We start from the raw sequence: 17,500 nt of genomic DNA, 5'->3' as shown, positions 1-17,500 counted from the left end.
CATGCACTTGAAGGGACATGAAACCCCTGATTTTTGATGTTTCAGATAGAGCTTTCAATTTTAAACAAATATTTCATTTACTTCTATTATCAAAATTGCTTTGTTTTAGAGCTCAGGAGCGTGTACGTGTCTTTAACAGTCTATGACAGTAGTATTTGCAACTATGTATAACATTATTATAAGCATTATTGCAAAATACTGCTGCTAGATGGCTTAAGATATTGCACGTTCCTGAGCTCACCTAGGTTTACTCTTTAACAAAGGATACCAAGAGAACTAAGAAAAACTGCTAATAGTAAATCAAAAAATGTTGTTTAAAATGACATTCTCTATCCAAATAATTAGTTTAATTTTGACTTTACTGTCCCTTTAAGTCTACAACACGATGATCAGACCAGCATGGTCTACCAAGCAACATCTACAAATCTGCTCTAGAAAGCAGCCTCTTAGCTTTATTTCCACAAATCAAACATATTTTGTGTCTCATGTCTGTTCTTTTAGGTTAAACATTTTTACAACTTCACCACTGTTATATATTTTCCTTATCCAGCCTCCAAGATCTGTATTAATGTTTTTGTTTTCATTTGATTGTACTTGTTTTGTTTTGTACTTAAATATACATCCATTTATATCACAAAGTATAAAGACGTTATCACATCCTACAAAAGTATCTTCTTTTATTTAGGGAACTCATTCCTGAATATCTCTGTATTGTACTGCTTTCTTCTTGGCTGTATAAGCAGGTCTGGTTCAAGGAATTGTACATATTTTGTGGTGCCTGATTCCAAGAATAAAATAACTCCCCAAACTCTTTCCACTACAGCAGTGCTTTCCAAACTGTGTGTCGGGACACACTTGTGTGTCGGCAGCAGTGTGTAGGTGTGTCCCTGCTTCAGCACAAATTTTTTTAAATTTAATTTTTTTTTTTTAAATAGTTTTTTGGTTTCTGACTTTCCACCTGCCTGCTACACAGATATCACATGGTTGACACGTGATTGATACCTAGTGGGTCACAGATCATCTTAACCAATTGGCACAGCTCAGTGGGAACTGAAAGTATTACCATTGGCGACACATTGGCTTGTGACTGCACGTGTAGCCAGTGAGTGGGACAGCAGTGTGTTTGCAGCCCGGGCAGTAGTCAGTCGGACTCACAGAGCTCTGAGGGTGGCAGCTTAAACGCTGAGCAGAAGTCAGTGGGATTTTTTTGCAACTAGCTCCCAGTAGTGCATTGCTGCTCCTGTTCTTGATATATGGATAGGAAGTGGAAGCTTAAAAATGCTTGATGATGAAATGCGAGTGTCTTTATCTAATATTCCACCAAATATTCCGAAACTGTTCATCCCATCAACCTCATACATCCCATTAAAATAGTAAGTAGCTATTAGTGATATTAAACTTTTTTTTTAATTCTTGCACATACTTACTGTTACTTGTAAATACATTTTGTTATTATATCATTTATGTATGTGTCCATATCTCTTAAAACAAGTTAGTTTAACCTCCTGTTTGCTAGTACAACTGAATTACCGTGTCGCGAAATGATGTAGGTCTAAAAAGTGTGTCACCAACATGAAAAGTTTGGAAAGCTCTGCACTACAGTCTAAACCCCACCATTGCACTGCATCCTAAAGGCAAAATAGATATTTATGTTATGTACGACAACAAAATTCTCCCATGTGCTGCCCCTTTTAAGTGCTGCCTGGGTCCCATGGTCCCACCAGGACCAGGGGTCAAGACTTACAGAAAAAAAGTGTTGGATCTCACCATCCACCTCACAATTTATATTTTTTTATACATACACACACACACTGTATTAATATGTTTATAATCTATACACTGGTTAATGAAAGCACATTAAAACCAATGAAGGGCTGAAAGGTTGCCTTTGGGCCTAATGATGGACACCCATGGTTACATTTTTACATGGCAGGGGTGGATTTTTTTTTTTTTTGTAATTTACCATTAAACTGATACTGAATATTGAGAAGTCAGACACACACTTTTTAGATCACATGAAGGAGCATGTGTGTATAGATGATGTTGAATAATCCTAAAACCTAAGAGCCTTAGTTTAATTTTAGGAGATGTTACTCTCTGGCTCTCAGGATGTGTTGGGCTCTGTAATGTAAACATCTGATGATATTAGCTTGATAAGGTTTGTGTGTGCACTCACTCTGCAGCAAGATGCAATGATACTGTGATTTAAAGTAAAAGTGTGGTCACAAGGTGTCTGTCATTTTCTTTTACCATTAACACGTATACCAAGTGAATGTGAAGTAAGTTGCACTGGCAGAGGAAGCAGGCTGCGTGAATGCACAGTAACATTGAAAGCAAAACAGGTCACCTTTGACATTGGGATGAAACTGGTAAGGTTGAATCTGTAGCAAATACATTAACTTGCACAAATCAGCATTCTGCAGAGAATCTGGCCTGCTGACCATAAATTGATAGACATAGTATTGGTGTAAACAATAAAATAATTGGGCTTATCCTACTACAAGATATTTCACAAACACCTTTAATTTCAAGGACTATTTTTCTTTGTTTGTACATGTATTTCCCTTGCAAATCTCATCACAGCTATCTCTGGAAGAACTAAAAGTAATGCCTATCAGAGAGAAAGATGGAAGGACATGACTCTGAAATACTGAACTTTTTTTTTTTTTTTTTTTTAAATAACTCAACTAGCCACACATGAATGCCTGTTGTTTAATGTCAAGATCCAAGGTGTCCATGCTCTGTTTATAACTCACACAGATGGAAAGGATTCCACTTTGTGGTGTAATAATCCTTGTATCATATGCTGTCTCATAGGATAGGAAAATGAATTGCTCTAGATAAAAATATCCATTCCAGACTTTTTTTCCCCTTTGTTCTGTTTGTCTCTGATTATTATTTTTTTTTCTGTCTAATAATTTGTGTATTTTTTCGCTTTCTCTATATCTTCAGTTGATGGTGTTAGATCCGCCAGTGAGTATTTTTAGGTTGTAGGACTTTACCACTTAGTGTTTTAGGGTTATAGATCTGTGCTCTGTGTTGATTATTTTCCATTTAGTTTCTCCTATATGTGACCCTGTCTGAGTTGTGTACAGTTGTGATTCCCCTGCCTTTGTTCTGTCAGTGCTCACCCTTTTGCCTTTCTATCTCTGGGTTCACCATAGGCAGAGGATAGTCAAAGCTCTGTCCCACACTGCTTTACAATCTATTCTGCACAGACAACTATAGGAGTGGCTGCCAGGTGAGTACAGCTCCATGCTAGAGAGATGATATTCACCTACTTAATATGATTCGAGTTGTTGACTTGCACTATTCAAAATGTTCCAAGATATTTGCAATCAATAGCTGCTCATACAAATTTACTTTATGGTATTTTATGACATTTGTTAAATAGCTTGAATAGATATACAAATCAGATATGTAATTTCTAATAGTAACATAATTTGAATGAGTAAAAGTAATACAATATATATATATATATATATATATATATTTATTAGTGACTGAAACTATCAATATTTTGTTATAACAGACTGAGTTGATCCTTTCTCATCCACTATACAGGTGCTGCAAATCTGAGGGAACTAGAATGTATCACAATTAATTTATTGTCCCTTTAAATATTTTTATATATTCCTTATGCAATTCTAAAATAATAAACTAAGACAACCCAAAAGTTTGACGTAATGCATGTGAATGAATTTTATTCTGGCACATGTGAGAAAAAAAATCTGCACACTGTTTACTCATTTTTGAATCGCTAATAAGCAATAATAACATTGTGATATGACATACATGCTTAGAGTATAAACACAATAGGAGAGTAGAGCGGTAAAAACTCTGAGCATACATTCTGGGAGTCTTTGAAACAATGTAAACACTGTGCCAATAAAGTAAATAGCTGAGTCTACCATTCTGCCTGTCTGTAGGAGGGTATAGCAAACGACAATGTGGAACTAGTAAGTGGGAGTGGTAGCCTAGAATAGGACTGCATAGGATATACATTGCATAAAAAAATAGTGCATGCAAACATTCATAAACAGTATACAAGCATGCATAGTTACATTGGTGCATACTGAGTGTATACATAGTATCTCTAAACACAAGATATAAATCATAGTAGGTACATTCAACCCTTTTAACATAACATTTAAATAACAAGTGGTCAATCTGGTAATAGAAAAGTTCAAATGAAGTCCAACAAAATCCAGAAATAGGAAAGGCAGCTCTCGGTCTTCACCCAAACGATGGTGTAGCTTCAAAAAATGGTTAACTGTAAGGAAAACAGAAACAGAGGCGCCACATGTGTAGATCAATCAAAGCTGGCAATATCCAAGCAAATGAGATACAGGATACTCACAAACGTGAAGGCACTCTCTTGTGCCTATAGGGGCAGGCTGGTTTTTAACAGCAAACCAGCTGGCTGTACCAGGGAATCCCCGTCGAGATGTCCTATAGTTGTTGTGGATATCACAACAGCAACCCTTATCTGGGTCACTTTCAGCAGAATGGAATATAAGTCAAGAGGGGAGGAAGGCTAAACAGCCCTATGGTTACTGGCAAGGGAAATGCCACACAAACACCAGATTTGTAAAAAAATTCCAAGTATTTTATTGTTCCAAAAATAAAAATACCATCAGTGCAACGAATTACAGCTGGGTGTGTTAAAAGGCAAGTCTCCTTGTATATGCAGAGATAATAGCGACGCGTTTCTCAGGGAAGACCCTGTTTCATCAGGCTTGTATACTCTAAGACTGTTTGAATTCCCTTTATATAGGGATCAGTAACCATATGTTTGCAATCAACCCTCCCCTTCCTTCACATAAACCAATCATACCTTTCCTTTCCAAAAACTCCCACTTGTTGCTCTAATTAAAAGATTATTATAATTTGTGTTTAGTAGTCAGTTAACTTAAATAATACCCCATGGACTATAACCCTAATATTGTTGACTGTGAAATTAGATCTAAATAATTATGTGTCGATTATGAGATAGTTGCAAATGTATAGGTGTAAACAAACTCCGTGGGTGATCGCTCCTTGACCAATTACAGATAATCTTAAGGAGGCTTGTATCACATAAGGTGTCTGATTGGTTCGTGTGCTACTAGTCTAATGACTACAAGAACCATCATACCTCTGTGTTCTGTACCGGAAATGCCTGGAAAATGTATTGGCGTGATTGTCAATTTCGTGTTGTTTTATATCTGAAAAGGGCTTGTCTAAATAACTACAAGTACCATAGTGTATCCCGCCATATTTGTGAGAAATATATATCTGGTAAATGTTCATTTAAAATTACTCCAATAGAATGTATTCCAAAAAAATAATCTGTATAACAGGTTCAGTAAGCTTAGACAAAGAGAAACCTATTGGATCTTCAAATTCAATAGTTTATTTCCCACTGGCCTCAATGAGGTTATAGACTCTGCTGCATTTCTATAACTTATTTTTATAGTGCTTTAGTGTTACAGTGTTAGGTCTACCATGGGTACTTTTACCATATCTGTAGATTAGTATTGTATAATACAGTCTTATTTGTGGATCATTTGACATTTCATTATTTGTATCCATTATCAGTTATTAAGATGTTCCTTGTATTCTATTTCCTATTGATGTAAATAGTAAGGAGTTTTTGTGCACTGGACTTTTCTAGCCCACTTGTTGCTTAGTTATATCCAATTATAACAATAATACATATATTTTTACCCCTCGTATACAAGATTCCACTCACATAGTTGGTACCTTTCACACTTTTTACTTGGTAATATAGTCATTTTATTATTATTATTATATATCTTAATGGCATTCACACATTAGAAAGATTCACATTAATATTCTTCATCACAATATTAAGGAATGGCTTAGACGATGTGGCAGTCTAAAACATCACTATGAGTTTACAGTCACCCTCACATTATCTTTAGCGGTCAATATATACACTAATGTTTGATCAGCCACAAGCGTCTAAAATATGATCATTCACTTTCACATATTTATTTTTTGTCTTTATTACATATGTAGTACATTATATAACACCTATTAAATCTAACATTTCAAATCTAATATACATAGGGAGAATGGATAAGTTACTTATAATACTCATCACTTGATATATTTATTGACACTATATAAAAATTTGAGAAAGTATTTAGTTATATCTGTCAAATGTGGTGTACATGGGGAGTATAGTCTAGTTGTTTGTAGCACTTATTGTTTGGTATGTTTATTTATTGACACTATGCAAGCATGTGAGAGAATATTTAGTCTCCCAGTGTCAATAACTGTATATGTATGTATAATTGTTTTCTTGGGGTGCCTCCACTATCACATTGGTGTGCGTGATCTGCTCATCATGCAACTCATGCAGAACGTCATAAGTTCTCCGGGTATGCTTCCGTGGGGGAACTTTGGACAAGTAGCTGGTGGATTATTGTGAGGTTTTGTTTCTGGATGTTTTCGATGTGACACACGGAGGCATGGTGGTCCTTGTGGTTTGTTTGAGTAGGATGGTATCCATGGTTCATTGCAGTGTGACACTAACCAACCAGACATACTATTTGGCACAAGTCCCCTTCAGAAACAAAACGATATGAAATTGACAATCACGCTAACACATTTTCCGGGTAGTTCCGGTACAGAACACAGAGGCATGATGGTACTTGTAGTTATTTAGACAAGCCCTTTTCAGATATAAAACAACACGAAATTGACAATCACGCCAATACATTTTCCGGGCATTTCCGGTACAGAACACAGAGGTATGATGGTTCTTGTAGTCATTAGACTAGTAGCACACGAACCAATCAGACACCTTATGTGATACAAGCCTCCTTAAGATTATCTGTAATTGGTCAAGGAGCGATCACCCACGGAGTTTGTTTACACCTATACATTTGCAACTATCTCATAATCGACACATAATTATTTAGATCTAATTTCACAGTCAACAATATTAGGGTTATAGTCCATGGGGTATTATTTAAGTTAACTGACTACTAAACACAAATTATAATAATTTTTTAATTAGAGCAACAAGTTGGAGTTTTTGTAAAGGAAAGGTATGATTGGTTTATGTGAAGGAAGGGGAGGGTTGATTGCAAACATATGGTTACTGATCCCTATATAAAGGGAATTCAAACAGTCTTAGAGTATACAAGCCTGATGAAACAGGGTCTGCCCTGAGAAACGCGTCGCTATTATCTCTGCATATACAAGGAGACTTGCCTTTTAACACACCCAGCTGTAATTCGTTGCACTGATGGTATTTTTATTTTTGGAACAATAAAATACTTGGAATTTTTTTACAAATCTGGTGTTTGTGTGGCATTTCCCTTGCCAGTAACCATAGGGCTGTTTAGCCTTCCTCCCCTCTTGACTTATATTCCATTCTGCTGAAAGTGACCCAGATAAGGGTTGCTGTTGTGATATCCACGACAACTATAGGACATCTCGACAGGGATTCCCTGGTACAGCCAGCTGGTTTGCTGTTAAATACCAGCCTGCCCCTATAGGCACAAGAGAGTGCCTTCACGTTTGTGAGTATCCTGTATCTCATTTGCTTGGATATTGTCAGCTTTGATTGATCTACACATGTGGCGCCTCTGTTTCTGTTTTCCTTACAGTTAACCATTTTATCATGCTGGTTGTCCAGCCGCAAAGGCCATCATTTTCCTATCCAGTGTCGACCGTAAGCTCTATAACCGGGGTGACGATGAGAGGCACTCGACCATCTGATAGGTTTCTGAGTGAGGAGACAGACAGACTTCCCTTCGTGTAGGTGTTGTGTTCTATTGTATCTTCCCTCTGCGGCTCTGGAGTCTTAACAAATATCTCCTGCGTAGGTATGGCCAGTTCCATGCGCATGTATCTCAACATACTCTTCAAATTGTTTGGACATCTGCAGATCGAAATCCATTAGTAGCTTATGGATGAGTATGTGTCCGTCCTCCATATTCACGAAAGAAAAGATGCCTCAGCAGCGTTGGTAACTGGTAGACCTTAAGCAACCGGTAGGGGTTGAAACGGCTAGTAGTAGGCCAACACTGAACCGTTTAGTATATTAGTTTTCTTAGATCAGTCTCCAGATGTTCCCAGTCTTCTCCTGAGCCTTATAACATAATTTCCAGTTAAAAGTAATCACTAAACCATCATTAAAAGTGACTTATGAGACTAAAGTAGCAGGAGCCCTGTCTCAGTGTGTCTGCTCTTTTCGACGGCTGGCTCCACCCCCATTTTTTAAACCTTTAATAAAAACAACAGCAAAAAAAACCCCAAAAAACATTCCTACATATAGTTATCAATGGCAGATAAAAACTAAAGTGCATTTTGCAAAATTATTTATTTTCGCAGTATTAAAGGGACACTGAACCCAAATTTTTTCTTTTGTGATTCAGATAGAGCATGCAAATTTAAGCAACTTTCTAATTTACTCCTATTATCAATTTTTCTTCGTTTTCTTGCTTTCTTTATTTGAAAAATAAGGCATCTAAGCAATTTTTTGGTTCAGACCATGGAAAGCACTTGTTTATTGGTGGGTGAATGTATCCACCAATCAGCAAGAACAACACAGTGTGTTCACCAAAAATGGGCCGGCATCTAAACTTACATTCTTGCATTTCAAATAAAGATACCAAGAGAATGAAGGGAATTTGATAATAGGAGTAAATTAGAAAGTAGCTTAAAATTGCATGCTCTATCTGAATCACGAAAGAAAAAATGTGGGCTCAGTGTCCCTTTAACTGGAATGTTTTCAGCCATTCAGGTGAAGTGATATTCATTATTGGGAGCTAGAGACCACTTTTGTCAATTTAATTAAGAGTGGCTTAAACTCGCACAAATACTTTTTTTTCTAGCAGACTAAACATACGATTAGGGCTGCAACTAACTATTATTTTCATAATCTATTAATTGGCTGATTGTTTTTTTTTCTTCGATTAATCGGCTAAAAAAATCAATACCATTTTTGTCCTATATTAACAATAAAATCCACAAACTGAGTGTTATAAATATAAACATCAGACTAAAACTTTACATTAACACAACTGTTCATTTTTTAGCTGCAAGACACATTTTAATAATCGAGCAAAAAGAGTTAGAACTAGAATGAGATAGACTATCGCTGTTTATAACATTCTGTTATTTACTCTTCCGGAAACTTTGCATTCAAATGCAAAAATGTCAACACCTACTTCTGGCTGAGATTGGCTCTCGTTTTGCAAGCTATGCAGCAGAGAAGAGGCCCGCAGATGGTGTTGAGGTGCCTGGGATGCATAATTAGGACTTTTCTTATTTCACCAAGGTGGGATATTTCTTTGTTAGCTCTCCACCAATTCAAAGGGTTTTCCTCATTGGCAAGGGGCCTCCCAAAAAAGTAAGCTTTGATTTAATTTCTAACTTGACCTTTTGTTTTCTATAACCCTCATTTCTTTCATAAAGGTGGTGAGCGTTCCACAAGTCATCACTCCTGGCAATTCAACTCCTGTCCACTAGGAGGAGGCAAAGATTCCAAAAAATCCAATAGTACTTAAACCCTCCCACCTCTCTGGTATGCTAGTCTTATCTATGTTTCCACAGGAGAAAGGTAAAGAATTGAGGTGCTTCAGATTCTTCATTGAGAGGGCTCCTCAGACTTTGGCGTATTGGGCAGTGACACAATTACTCCCAGTGAAGAGTTAGTCACAAGTCAGCCACAGGTGTGGCGGGGGGGGGGGTCCTTTCACCTTCTCCTGTTGGTTCATCAATATGTATCGTACATAGATCCTTTGCTATGACATCCGCAGCATTGGATGGGCTCTCTACTGGATGCAGTATGTCGGCAGCGGGTAAGCATGGTAGAGTGGGTGTTAGTAAGGTAGGTAAAGACACTATACATGGCAACTAGCCCACAGGCTATTAGCAGGTAAACTAACATATTGTGCATCATAACCAGGGATCATGTTACAGAAATACTCAGTATTCATTAGATGTTATTCATTTACTGCCTTTGGGCTATTGTGAGACACACTTTTGATAGTAATGGGTCAGCTGCTGATCTTTCTTTCATGTAATTAGCAAGAGTCCATGAGCTAGTGACGTATGGGATATACATTCCTACCAGGAGGGGCAAAGTTTCCCAAACCTCAAAATGCCTATAAATACACCCCTCACCACACCCACAATTCAGTTTTACAAACTTTGCCTCCGATGGAGGTGGTGAAGTAAGTTTGTGCTAGATTCTACGTTGATATGCGCTCCGCAGCAAGTTGGAGCCCGGTTTTCCTCTCAGCGTGCAGTGAATGTCAGAGGGATGTGAGGAGAGTATTACCTATTTGAATGCAGTGATCTCCTTCTACGGGGTCTATTTCATAGGTTCTCTGTTATCGGTCGTAGAGATTCATCTCTTACCTCCCTTTTCAGATCGACGATATACTCTTATATATACCATTACCTCTGCTGATTCTCGTTTCAGTACTGGTTTGGCTTTCTACAAACATGTAGATGAGTGTCCTGGGGTAAGTAAATCTTATTTTCTGTGACACTCTAAGCTATGGTTGGGCACTTTGTTTATAAAGTTCTAAATATATGTATTCAAACATTTATTTGCCTTGACTCAGAATGTTCAACTTTCCTTATTTTTCAGACAGTCAGTTTCATATTTGGGATTATGCATTTGAATTATTCATTTTTTTCTTACCTTCAAAAATTTGACTCTTTTTTTCCCTGTGGGCTGTTAGGCTCGCGGGGGCTGAAAATGCTTCATTTTATTGCGTCATTCTTGGCGCGGACTTTTTTGGCGCAAAAAATCTTTTCCGTTTCCGGCGTCATACGTGTCGCCGGAAGTTGCGTCATTTTTTTGACGTTATTTTGCGCCAAAAATGTCGGCGTTCCGGATGTGGCGTCATTTTTGGCGCCAAAAGCATTTAGGCGCCAAATAATGTGGGCGTCTTATTGGCGCTAAAAAATATGGGCGTCGCTTTTGTCCCACATTATTTAAGTCTCATTTTTCATTGCTTCTGGTTGCTAGAAGCTTGTTCTTTGGCATTTTTTCCCATTCCTGAAACTGTCATATAAGGAATTTGATCTATTTTGCTTTATATGTTGTTTTTTCTCTTACATATTGCAAGATGTCTCACGTTGCATCTGAGTCAGAAGATACTACAGGAAAATCGCTGTCTAGTGCTGGATCTACCAAAGCTAAGTGTATCTGCTGTAAACTTTTGGTAGCTATTCCTCCGGCTGTTGTTTGTATTAATTGTCATGACAAACTTGTTAATGCAAATAATATTTCCTTTAGTAAAGTACCATTGTCTGTTGCAGTTCCTTCAACATCTAAGGTGCAGAATGTTCCTGATAACATAAGAGATTTTGTTTCTGAATCCATCAAGAAGGCTATGTCTGTTATTTCTCCTTCTAGTAAACGTAAAAAATCTTTTAAAACTTCTCTCCCTACAGATGAATTTTTAAATGAACATCATCATTCTGATTCTGATGACTCTTCTGGTTCAGAGGATTCTGTTTCAGAGATTGATGCTAATAAATCTTCATATTTATTTAAAATGGAATTTATTCGTTCTTTACTTAAAGAAGTATTAATTGCTTCAGAAATAGAGGATTCTGGTCCTCTTGATACTAATTCTAAACGTTTAGATAAGGTGTTTAAATCTCCTGTGGTTATTCCAGAAGTTTTCCTGTTCCTAATGCTATTTCTGCAGTAATTTCCAAAGAATGGGATAAATTGGGTCATTCATTTACTCCTTCTAAACGTTTTTAAGCAATTATATCCTGTACCGTCTGACAGGTTAGAATTTTGGGACAAAATCCCTAAAGTTGATGGGGCTATTTCTACCCTTGCTAAACGTACTACAATTCCTACGTCAGATGGTACTTCGTTTAAAGATCCTTTAGATAGGAAAATTGAATCCTTTCTAAGAAAAGCTTATCTGTGTTCAGGTAATCTTCTTAGACCTGCTATATCATTGGCTGATGTTGCTGCAGCTTCAACTTTTTGGTTGGAAACTTTAGCGCAACAAGTAGCTAATCATGATTCTCATGATATTATTATTCTTCTTCAGCATGCTAATAATTTTATCTGTGATGCCATTTTTGATATTATTAGAGTTGATGTCAGGTTTATGTCTCTAGCTATTTTAGCTAGAAGAGCTTTATGGCTTAAGACTTGGAATGCTGATATGGCTTCTAAATCAACTCTACTTTCCATTTCTTTCCAGGGTAACAAATTATTTGGTTCTCAGTTGGATTCTATTATCTCAACTGTTACTGGTGGGAAAGGAACTTTTTTACCACAGGATAAAAAATCTAAAGGTAAAAACAGGGCTAATAATCGTTTTCGTTCCTTTCGTTTCAACAAAGAACAAAAGCCTGATCCTTCGTCCTCAGGAGCAGTTTCAGTTTGGAAACCATCTCCAGTCTGGAATAAATCCAAGCCTGCTAGAAAGGCAAAGCCTGCTTCTAAGTCCACATGAAGGTGCGGCCCTCATTCCAGCTCAGCTGGTAGGGGGCAGGTTACGTTTTTTCAAAGAAATTTGGATCAATTCTGTTCACAATCTTTGGATTCAGAACATTGTTTCAGAAGGGTACAGAATTGGTTTCAAGATGAGACCTCCTGCAAAGAGATTTTTTCTTTCCCGTGTCCCAGTAAATCCAGTGAAAGCTCAAGCATTTCTGAATTGTGTTTCAGATCTAGAGTTGGCTGGAGTAATTATGCCAGTTCCAATTCCGGAACAGGGGATGGGGTTTTATTCAAATCTCTTCATTGTACCAAAGAAGGAGAATTCCTTCAGACCAGTTCTGGATCTAAAAATATTGAATCGTTATGTAAGGATACCAACGTTCAAGATGGTAACTGTAAGGACTATCTTGCCTTTTGTTCAGCAAGGGAATTATATGTCCACAATAGATTTAAAGGATGCATATCTGCATATTCCGATTCATCCAGATCATTATCAGTTTCTGAGATTCTCTTTTCTGGACAAGCATTACCAGTTTGTGGCTCTACCGTTTGGCCTAGCTACAGCTCCAAGAATTTTTACAAAGGTTCTCGGTGCCCTTCTGTCTGTAATCAGAGAACAGGGTATTGTGGTATTTCCTTATTTGGACGATATCTTGGTACTTGCTCATTCTTTACATTTAGCAGAATCTCATACGAATCGACTTGTGTTGTTTCTTCAAGATCATGGTTGGAGGATCAATTTACCAAAAAGTTCTTTGATTCCTCAGACAAGGGTAACCTTTCTGGGTTTCCAGATAGATTCAGTATCCATGACTCTGTCTTTAACAGACAAGAGACGTCTAAAATTGATTGCAGCTTGTCGAAATCTTCAGTCACAATCATTCCCTTCAGTAGCCTTATGCATGGAAATTCTAGGTCTTATGACTGCTGCATCGGACGCGATCCCCTTTGCTCGTTTTCACATGCGACCTCTTCAGCTCTGTATGCTGAATCAATGGTGCAAGGATTACACAAAGATATCTCAATTAATATCTTTAAAACCGATTGTTCGACACTCTCTAACGTGGTGGACAGATCACCATCGTTTAATTCAGGGGGCTTCTTTTGTGCTTCCGACCTGGACTGTAATTTCAACAGATGCAAGTCTCACAGGTTGGGGAGCTGTGTGGGGATCTCTGACGGCACAAGGAGTTTGGGAATCTCAGGAGGTGAGATTACCGATCAATATTTTGGAACTCCGTGCAATTTTCAGAGCTCTTCAGTTTTGGCCTCTTCTGAAGAGAGAATCGTTCATTTGTTTTCAGACAGACAATGTCACAACTGTGGCATACATCAATCATCAAGGAGGGACTCACAGTCCTCTGGCTATGAAAGAAGTATCTCGAATTTTGGTTTGGGCGGAATCCAGCTCCTGTCTAATCTCTGCGGTTCATATCCCAGGTATAGACAATTGGGAAGCGGATTATCTCAGTCGCCAAACGTTGCATCCGGGCGAATGGTCTCTTCACCCAGAGGTATTTCTTCAGATTGTTCAAATGTGGGAACTTCCAGAAATAGATCTGATGGCGTCTCATCTATACAAGAAACTTCCCAGGTATCTGTCCAGATCCCGGGATCCTCAGGCGGAGGCAGTGGATGCATTATCACTTCCTTGGAAGTATCATCCTGCCTATATCTTTCCGCCTCTAGTTCTTCTTCCAAGAGTAATCTCCAAGATTCTGAAGGAATGCTCGTTTGTTCTGCTGGTAGCTCCGGCATGGCCTCACAGGTTTTGGTATGTGGATCTTGTCCGGATGGCCTCTTGCCAACCGTGGACTCTTCCGTTAAGACTAGACCTTCTGTCTCAAGGTCCTTTTTTCCATCAGGATCTGAAATCCTTAAATTTAAAGGTATGGAGATTGAACGCTTGATTCTTGGTCAAAGAGGTTTCTCTGTGATTAATACTATGTTACAGGCTCGTAAATCTGTATCTAGAGAAATATATTATAGAGTCTGGAAGACTTATATTTCTTGGTGTCTTTCTCATCATTTTTCTTGGCATTCTTTTAGAATACCGAGAATATTACAGTTTCTTCAGGATGGTTTAGATAAGGGTTTGTCCGCAAGTTCCTTGAAAGGACAAATCTCTGCTCTTTCTGTTCTTTTTCACAGAAAGATTGCTATTCTTCCTGATATTCATTGTTTTGTACAAGCTTTGGTTCGTATAAAACCTGTCATTAAGTCAATTTCTCCTCCTTGGAGTTTGAATTTGGTTCTGGGGGCTCTTCAAGCTCCTCCATTTGAACCTATGCATTCATTGGACATTAAATTACTTTCTTGGAAAGTTTTGTTCCTTTTGGCCATCTCTTCTGCCAGAAGAGTTTCTGAATTATCTGCTCTTTCTTGTGAGTCTCCTTTTCTGATTTTTCATCAGGATAAGGCGGTGTTGCGAACTTCTTTTGAATTTTTACCTAAAGTTGTGAATTCCAACAACATTAGTAGAGAAATTGTTGTTCCTTCATTATGTCCTAATCCTAAGAATTCTAAGGAGAAATCGTTGCATTCTTTGGATGTTGTTAGAGCTTTGAAATATTATGTTGAAGCTACTAAATCTTTCCGAAAGACTTCTAGTCTATTTGTCATCTTTTCCGGTTCTAGAAAAGGCCAGAGAGCTTCTGCCATTTCTTTGGCATCTTGGTTGAAATCTTTAATTCATCTTGCCTATGTTGAGTCGGGTAAAACTCCGCCTCAGAGGATTACAGCTCATTCTACTAGGTCAGTTTCGACTTCCTGGGCGTTTAGGAATGAAGCTTCGGTTGATCAGATTTGCAAAGCAGCAACTTGGTCTTCTTTGCATACTTTTACTAAATTCTACCATTTTGATGTATTTTCTTCTTCTGAAGCAGTTTTTGGTAGAAAAGTACTTCAGGCAGCGGTTTCAGTTTGAATCTTCTGCTTATGTTTTTCATTAAACTTTATTTTGGGTGTGGATTATTTTCAGCAGGAATTGGCTGTCTTTATTTTATCCCTCCCTCTCTAGTGACTCTTGCGTGGAAAGATCCACATCTTGGGTAATCATTATCCCATACGTCACTAGCTCATGGACTCTTGCTAATTACATGAAAGAAAACATAATTTATGTAAGAACTTACCTGATAAATTCATTTCTTTCATATTAGCAAGAGTCCATGAGGCCCGCCCTTTTTTGTGGTGGTTATGATTTTTTTGTATAAAGCACAATTATTCCAATTCCTTATTTTATATGCTTTCGCACTTTTTTCTTATCACCCCCACTTCTTGGCTATTCGTTAAACTGAATTGTGGGTGTGGTGAGGGGTGTATTTATAGGCATTTTGAGGTTTGGGAAACTTTGCCCCTCCTGGTAGGAATGTATATCCCATACGTCACTAGCTCATGGACTCTTGCTAATATGAAAGAAATTAATTTATCAGGTAAGTTCTTACATAAATTATGTTTTTTGTTGGGTACATTGTATGACATTTGACACATACTATTAATGAAGATATGGTGACAGATCAGTGTAATCACCAAGCAGGTTGCAAGTCATACAGTAAGGGGGATAAGCTAAACAGCTTCTCAAGGTTTCATAATCAGATACCTCAGATATGTCTTCTGAAGGTGAATGTATTTCTGATGATCAGGAGTTAGTTTCTAATCAGGATTCAGAATGATCCTTTTTATATTTGTTAGAACGTCTTTGTTCCTTGCAGCTTGGGTGTTCAGGACCCTAAGCCTTCTGTTAATCTTGTTAAAATTTGTATTTGATTTTCAGACCTACTACTAAGTCTTCAGAAGTTTTTCCAGTTCCTGAGATGATCTCTTAAATAATCACCAAGGAGTGGTCCAAATCTGGCATCCCTTATATTCCAGCAGCTAACTTTAAAAGGATTTTCACTTTAACGACTTTTTAACATAGAGTTTTGGGAATAATTTCCAAGGGTGGATGGTGCAATTTCCACTTTGACTAAGTGCATAACTATTTCCTTAGAAGATAATATTTATTTCTAAAGACTTAATGGTTAGAAAATGAGTCATTTAATGAAAAAGCTTTTCTACAAGTGGGTTTTTTATTCAAACCAGCTTTTAGCTTTGTGGTGTGGTAGCCTCCACTTGGTGTGATAATTTATGAGCAATTTTCACATGATTCTTTAGATTTTCAACATTGTTGGAAGTTCAACCAATGCTTTTGTTATGATATTGTTGACATTATTAAAATTAATGCTAAGAATATGGTGTCAGCAGATTTATCTAGTGAAGTTTTGTGGCTGAAGTCTTGGTATCACAATCTATACTTCTGCCTCTTCACAGACAAATTATTCATCCACAATCTCCTGGAAGTCTGATTCTAATTGGAGAAAGGCTAAACAATAATAATAAAAAAGACTTCCTCTTCTAACAAATCAGCATAAAGGTGCAACCCTAGATCCAGATTTTCTTCTGTTAGGAGGCAGATTACGCCTTTTTTCAGAAGGCCTGGTTTCAGTTTTTACAAGAACCGTGGGTTTAAAACATTGTTTCCCAGGGCTGCAAAAACAAAACCTCCCGGAGGAAGTTCTGTCCAACTTTCCAAACGGGTCCTTAGGATTATGATTTGAAGGGCTATATTAAGAAAGGTTGACATACTGATAGCGTATACAAAGGTTTGTTATGTTTTTATCCCTAGCGAATCCGGTGCATGCAGAGACAAGATTGCAGTGACGATGAATGGATAGATTTGGTCATGGGGGGATTCTATCACTCCTTTTTGACGATATAGTGATCTTGATGACTGAGGGCAACACAGTTTGACACCCTCAGTATTGATATCAGGATTGAATATATGAGTGACAATCACACTTGAGCGCTAAATGAGACGATTATGTGGTATGTTTACATTTATAAAAAAGAGGGAGTGGTCAGGGAGTATAGCTTCCTCCTGATGGGATAGTATGATGAGGGTGTGTGGCATAGGAACCTATCACGAGTCTATGGGCAAGTCTTTGTACTGTATACACACAATGTGTATTGATATAGCCACTCTGACAGTGGATTAAGAGGGCGTCCCTGATC

General features: G+C 37.7%; 1 protein-coding gene across 1 annotated transcript in view; it reads left to right on the top strand.

Annotated features, from left to right (window-relative positions):
* The window catches only part of LOC128657263 (FERM, ARHGEF and pleckstrin domain-containing protein 2), a 261,529-nt gene that overhangs the window by 114,592 nt on the left and 129,437 nt on the right, over positions 1-17,500 (top strand). Inside the window, exon 10 of the mRNA XM_053711541.1 lies at positions 3,165-3,241. Coding sequence (XP_053567516.1) covers positions 3,165-3,241 — 77 coding nt within the window. The remainder of the gene's footprint in view (positions 1-3,164; positions 3,242-17,500) is intronic.

This window comes from Bombina bombina, chromosome 4, assembly GCF_027579735.1.
Source record: "Bombina bombina isolate aBomBom1 chromosome 4, aBomBom1.pri, whole genome shotgun sequence".
In the NCBI taxonomy this organism is placed as follows: Eukaryota; Metazoa; Chordata; class Amphibia; order Anura; family Bombinatoridae; genus Bombina; species Bombina bombina.
Note: the sequence above shows the minus strand (reverse complement) of the source record. Positions and strands in the feature narration are given on the sequence as shown.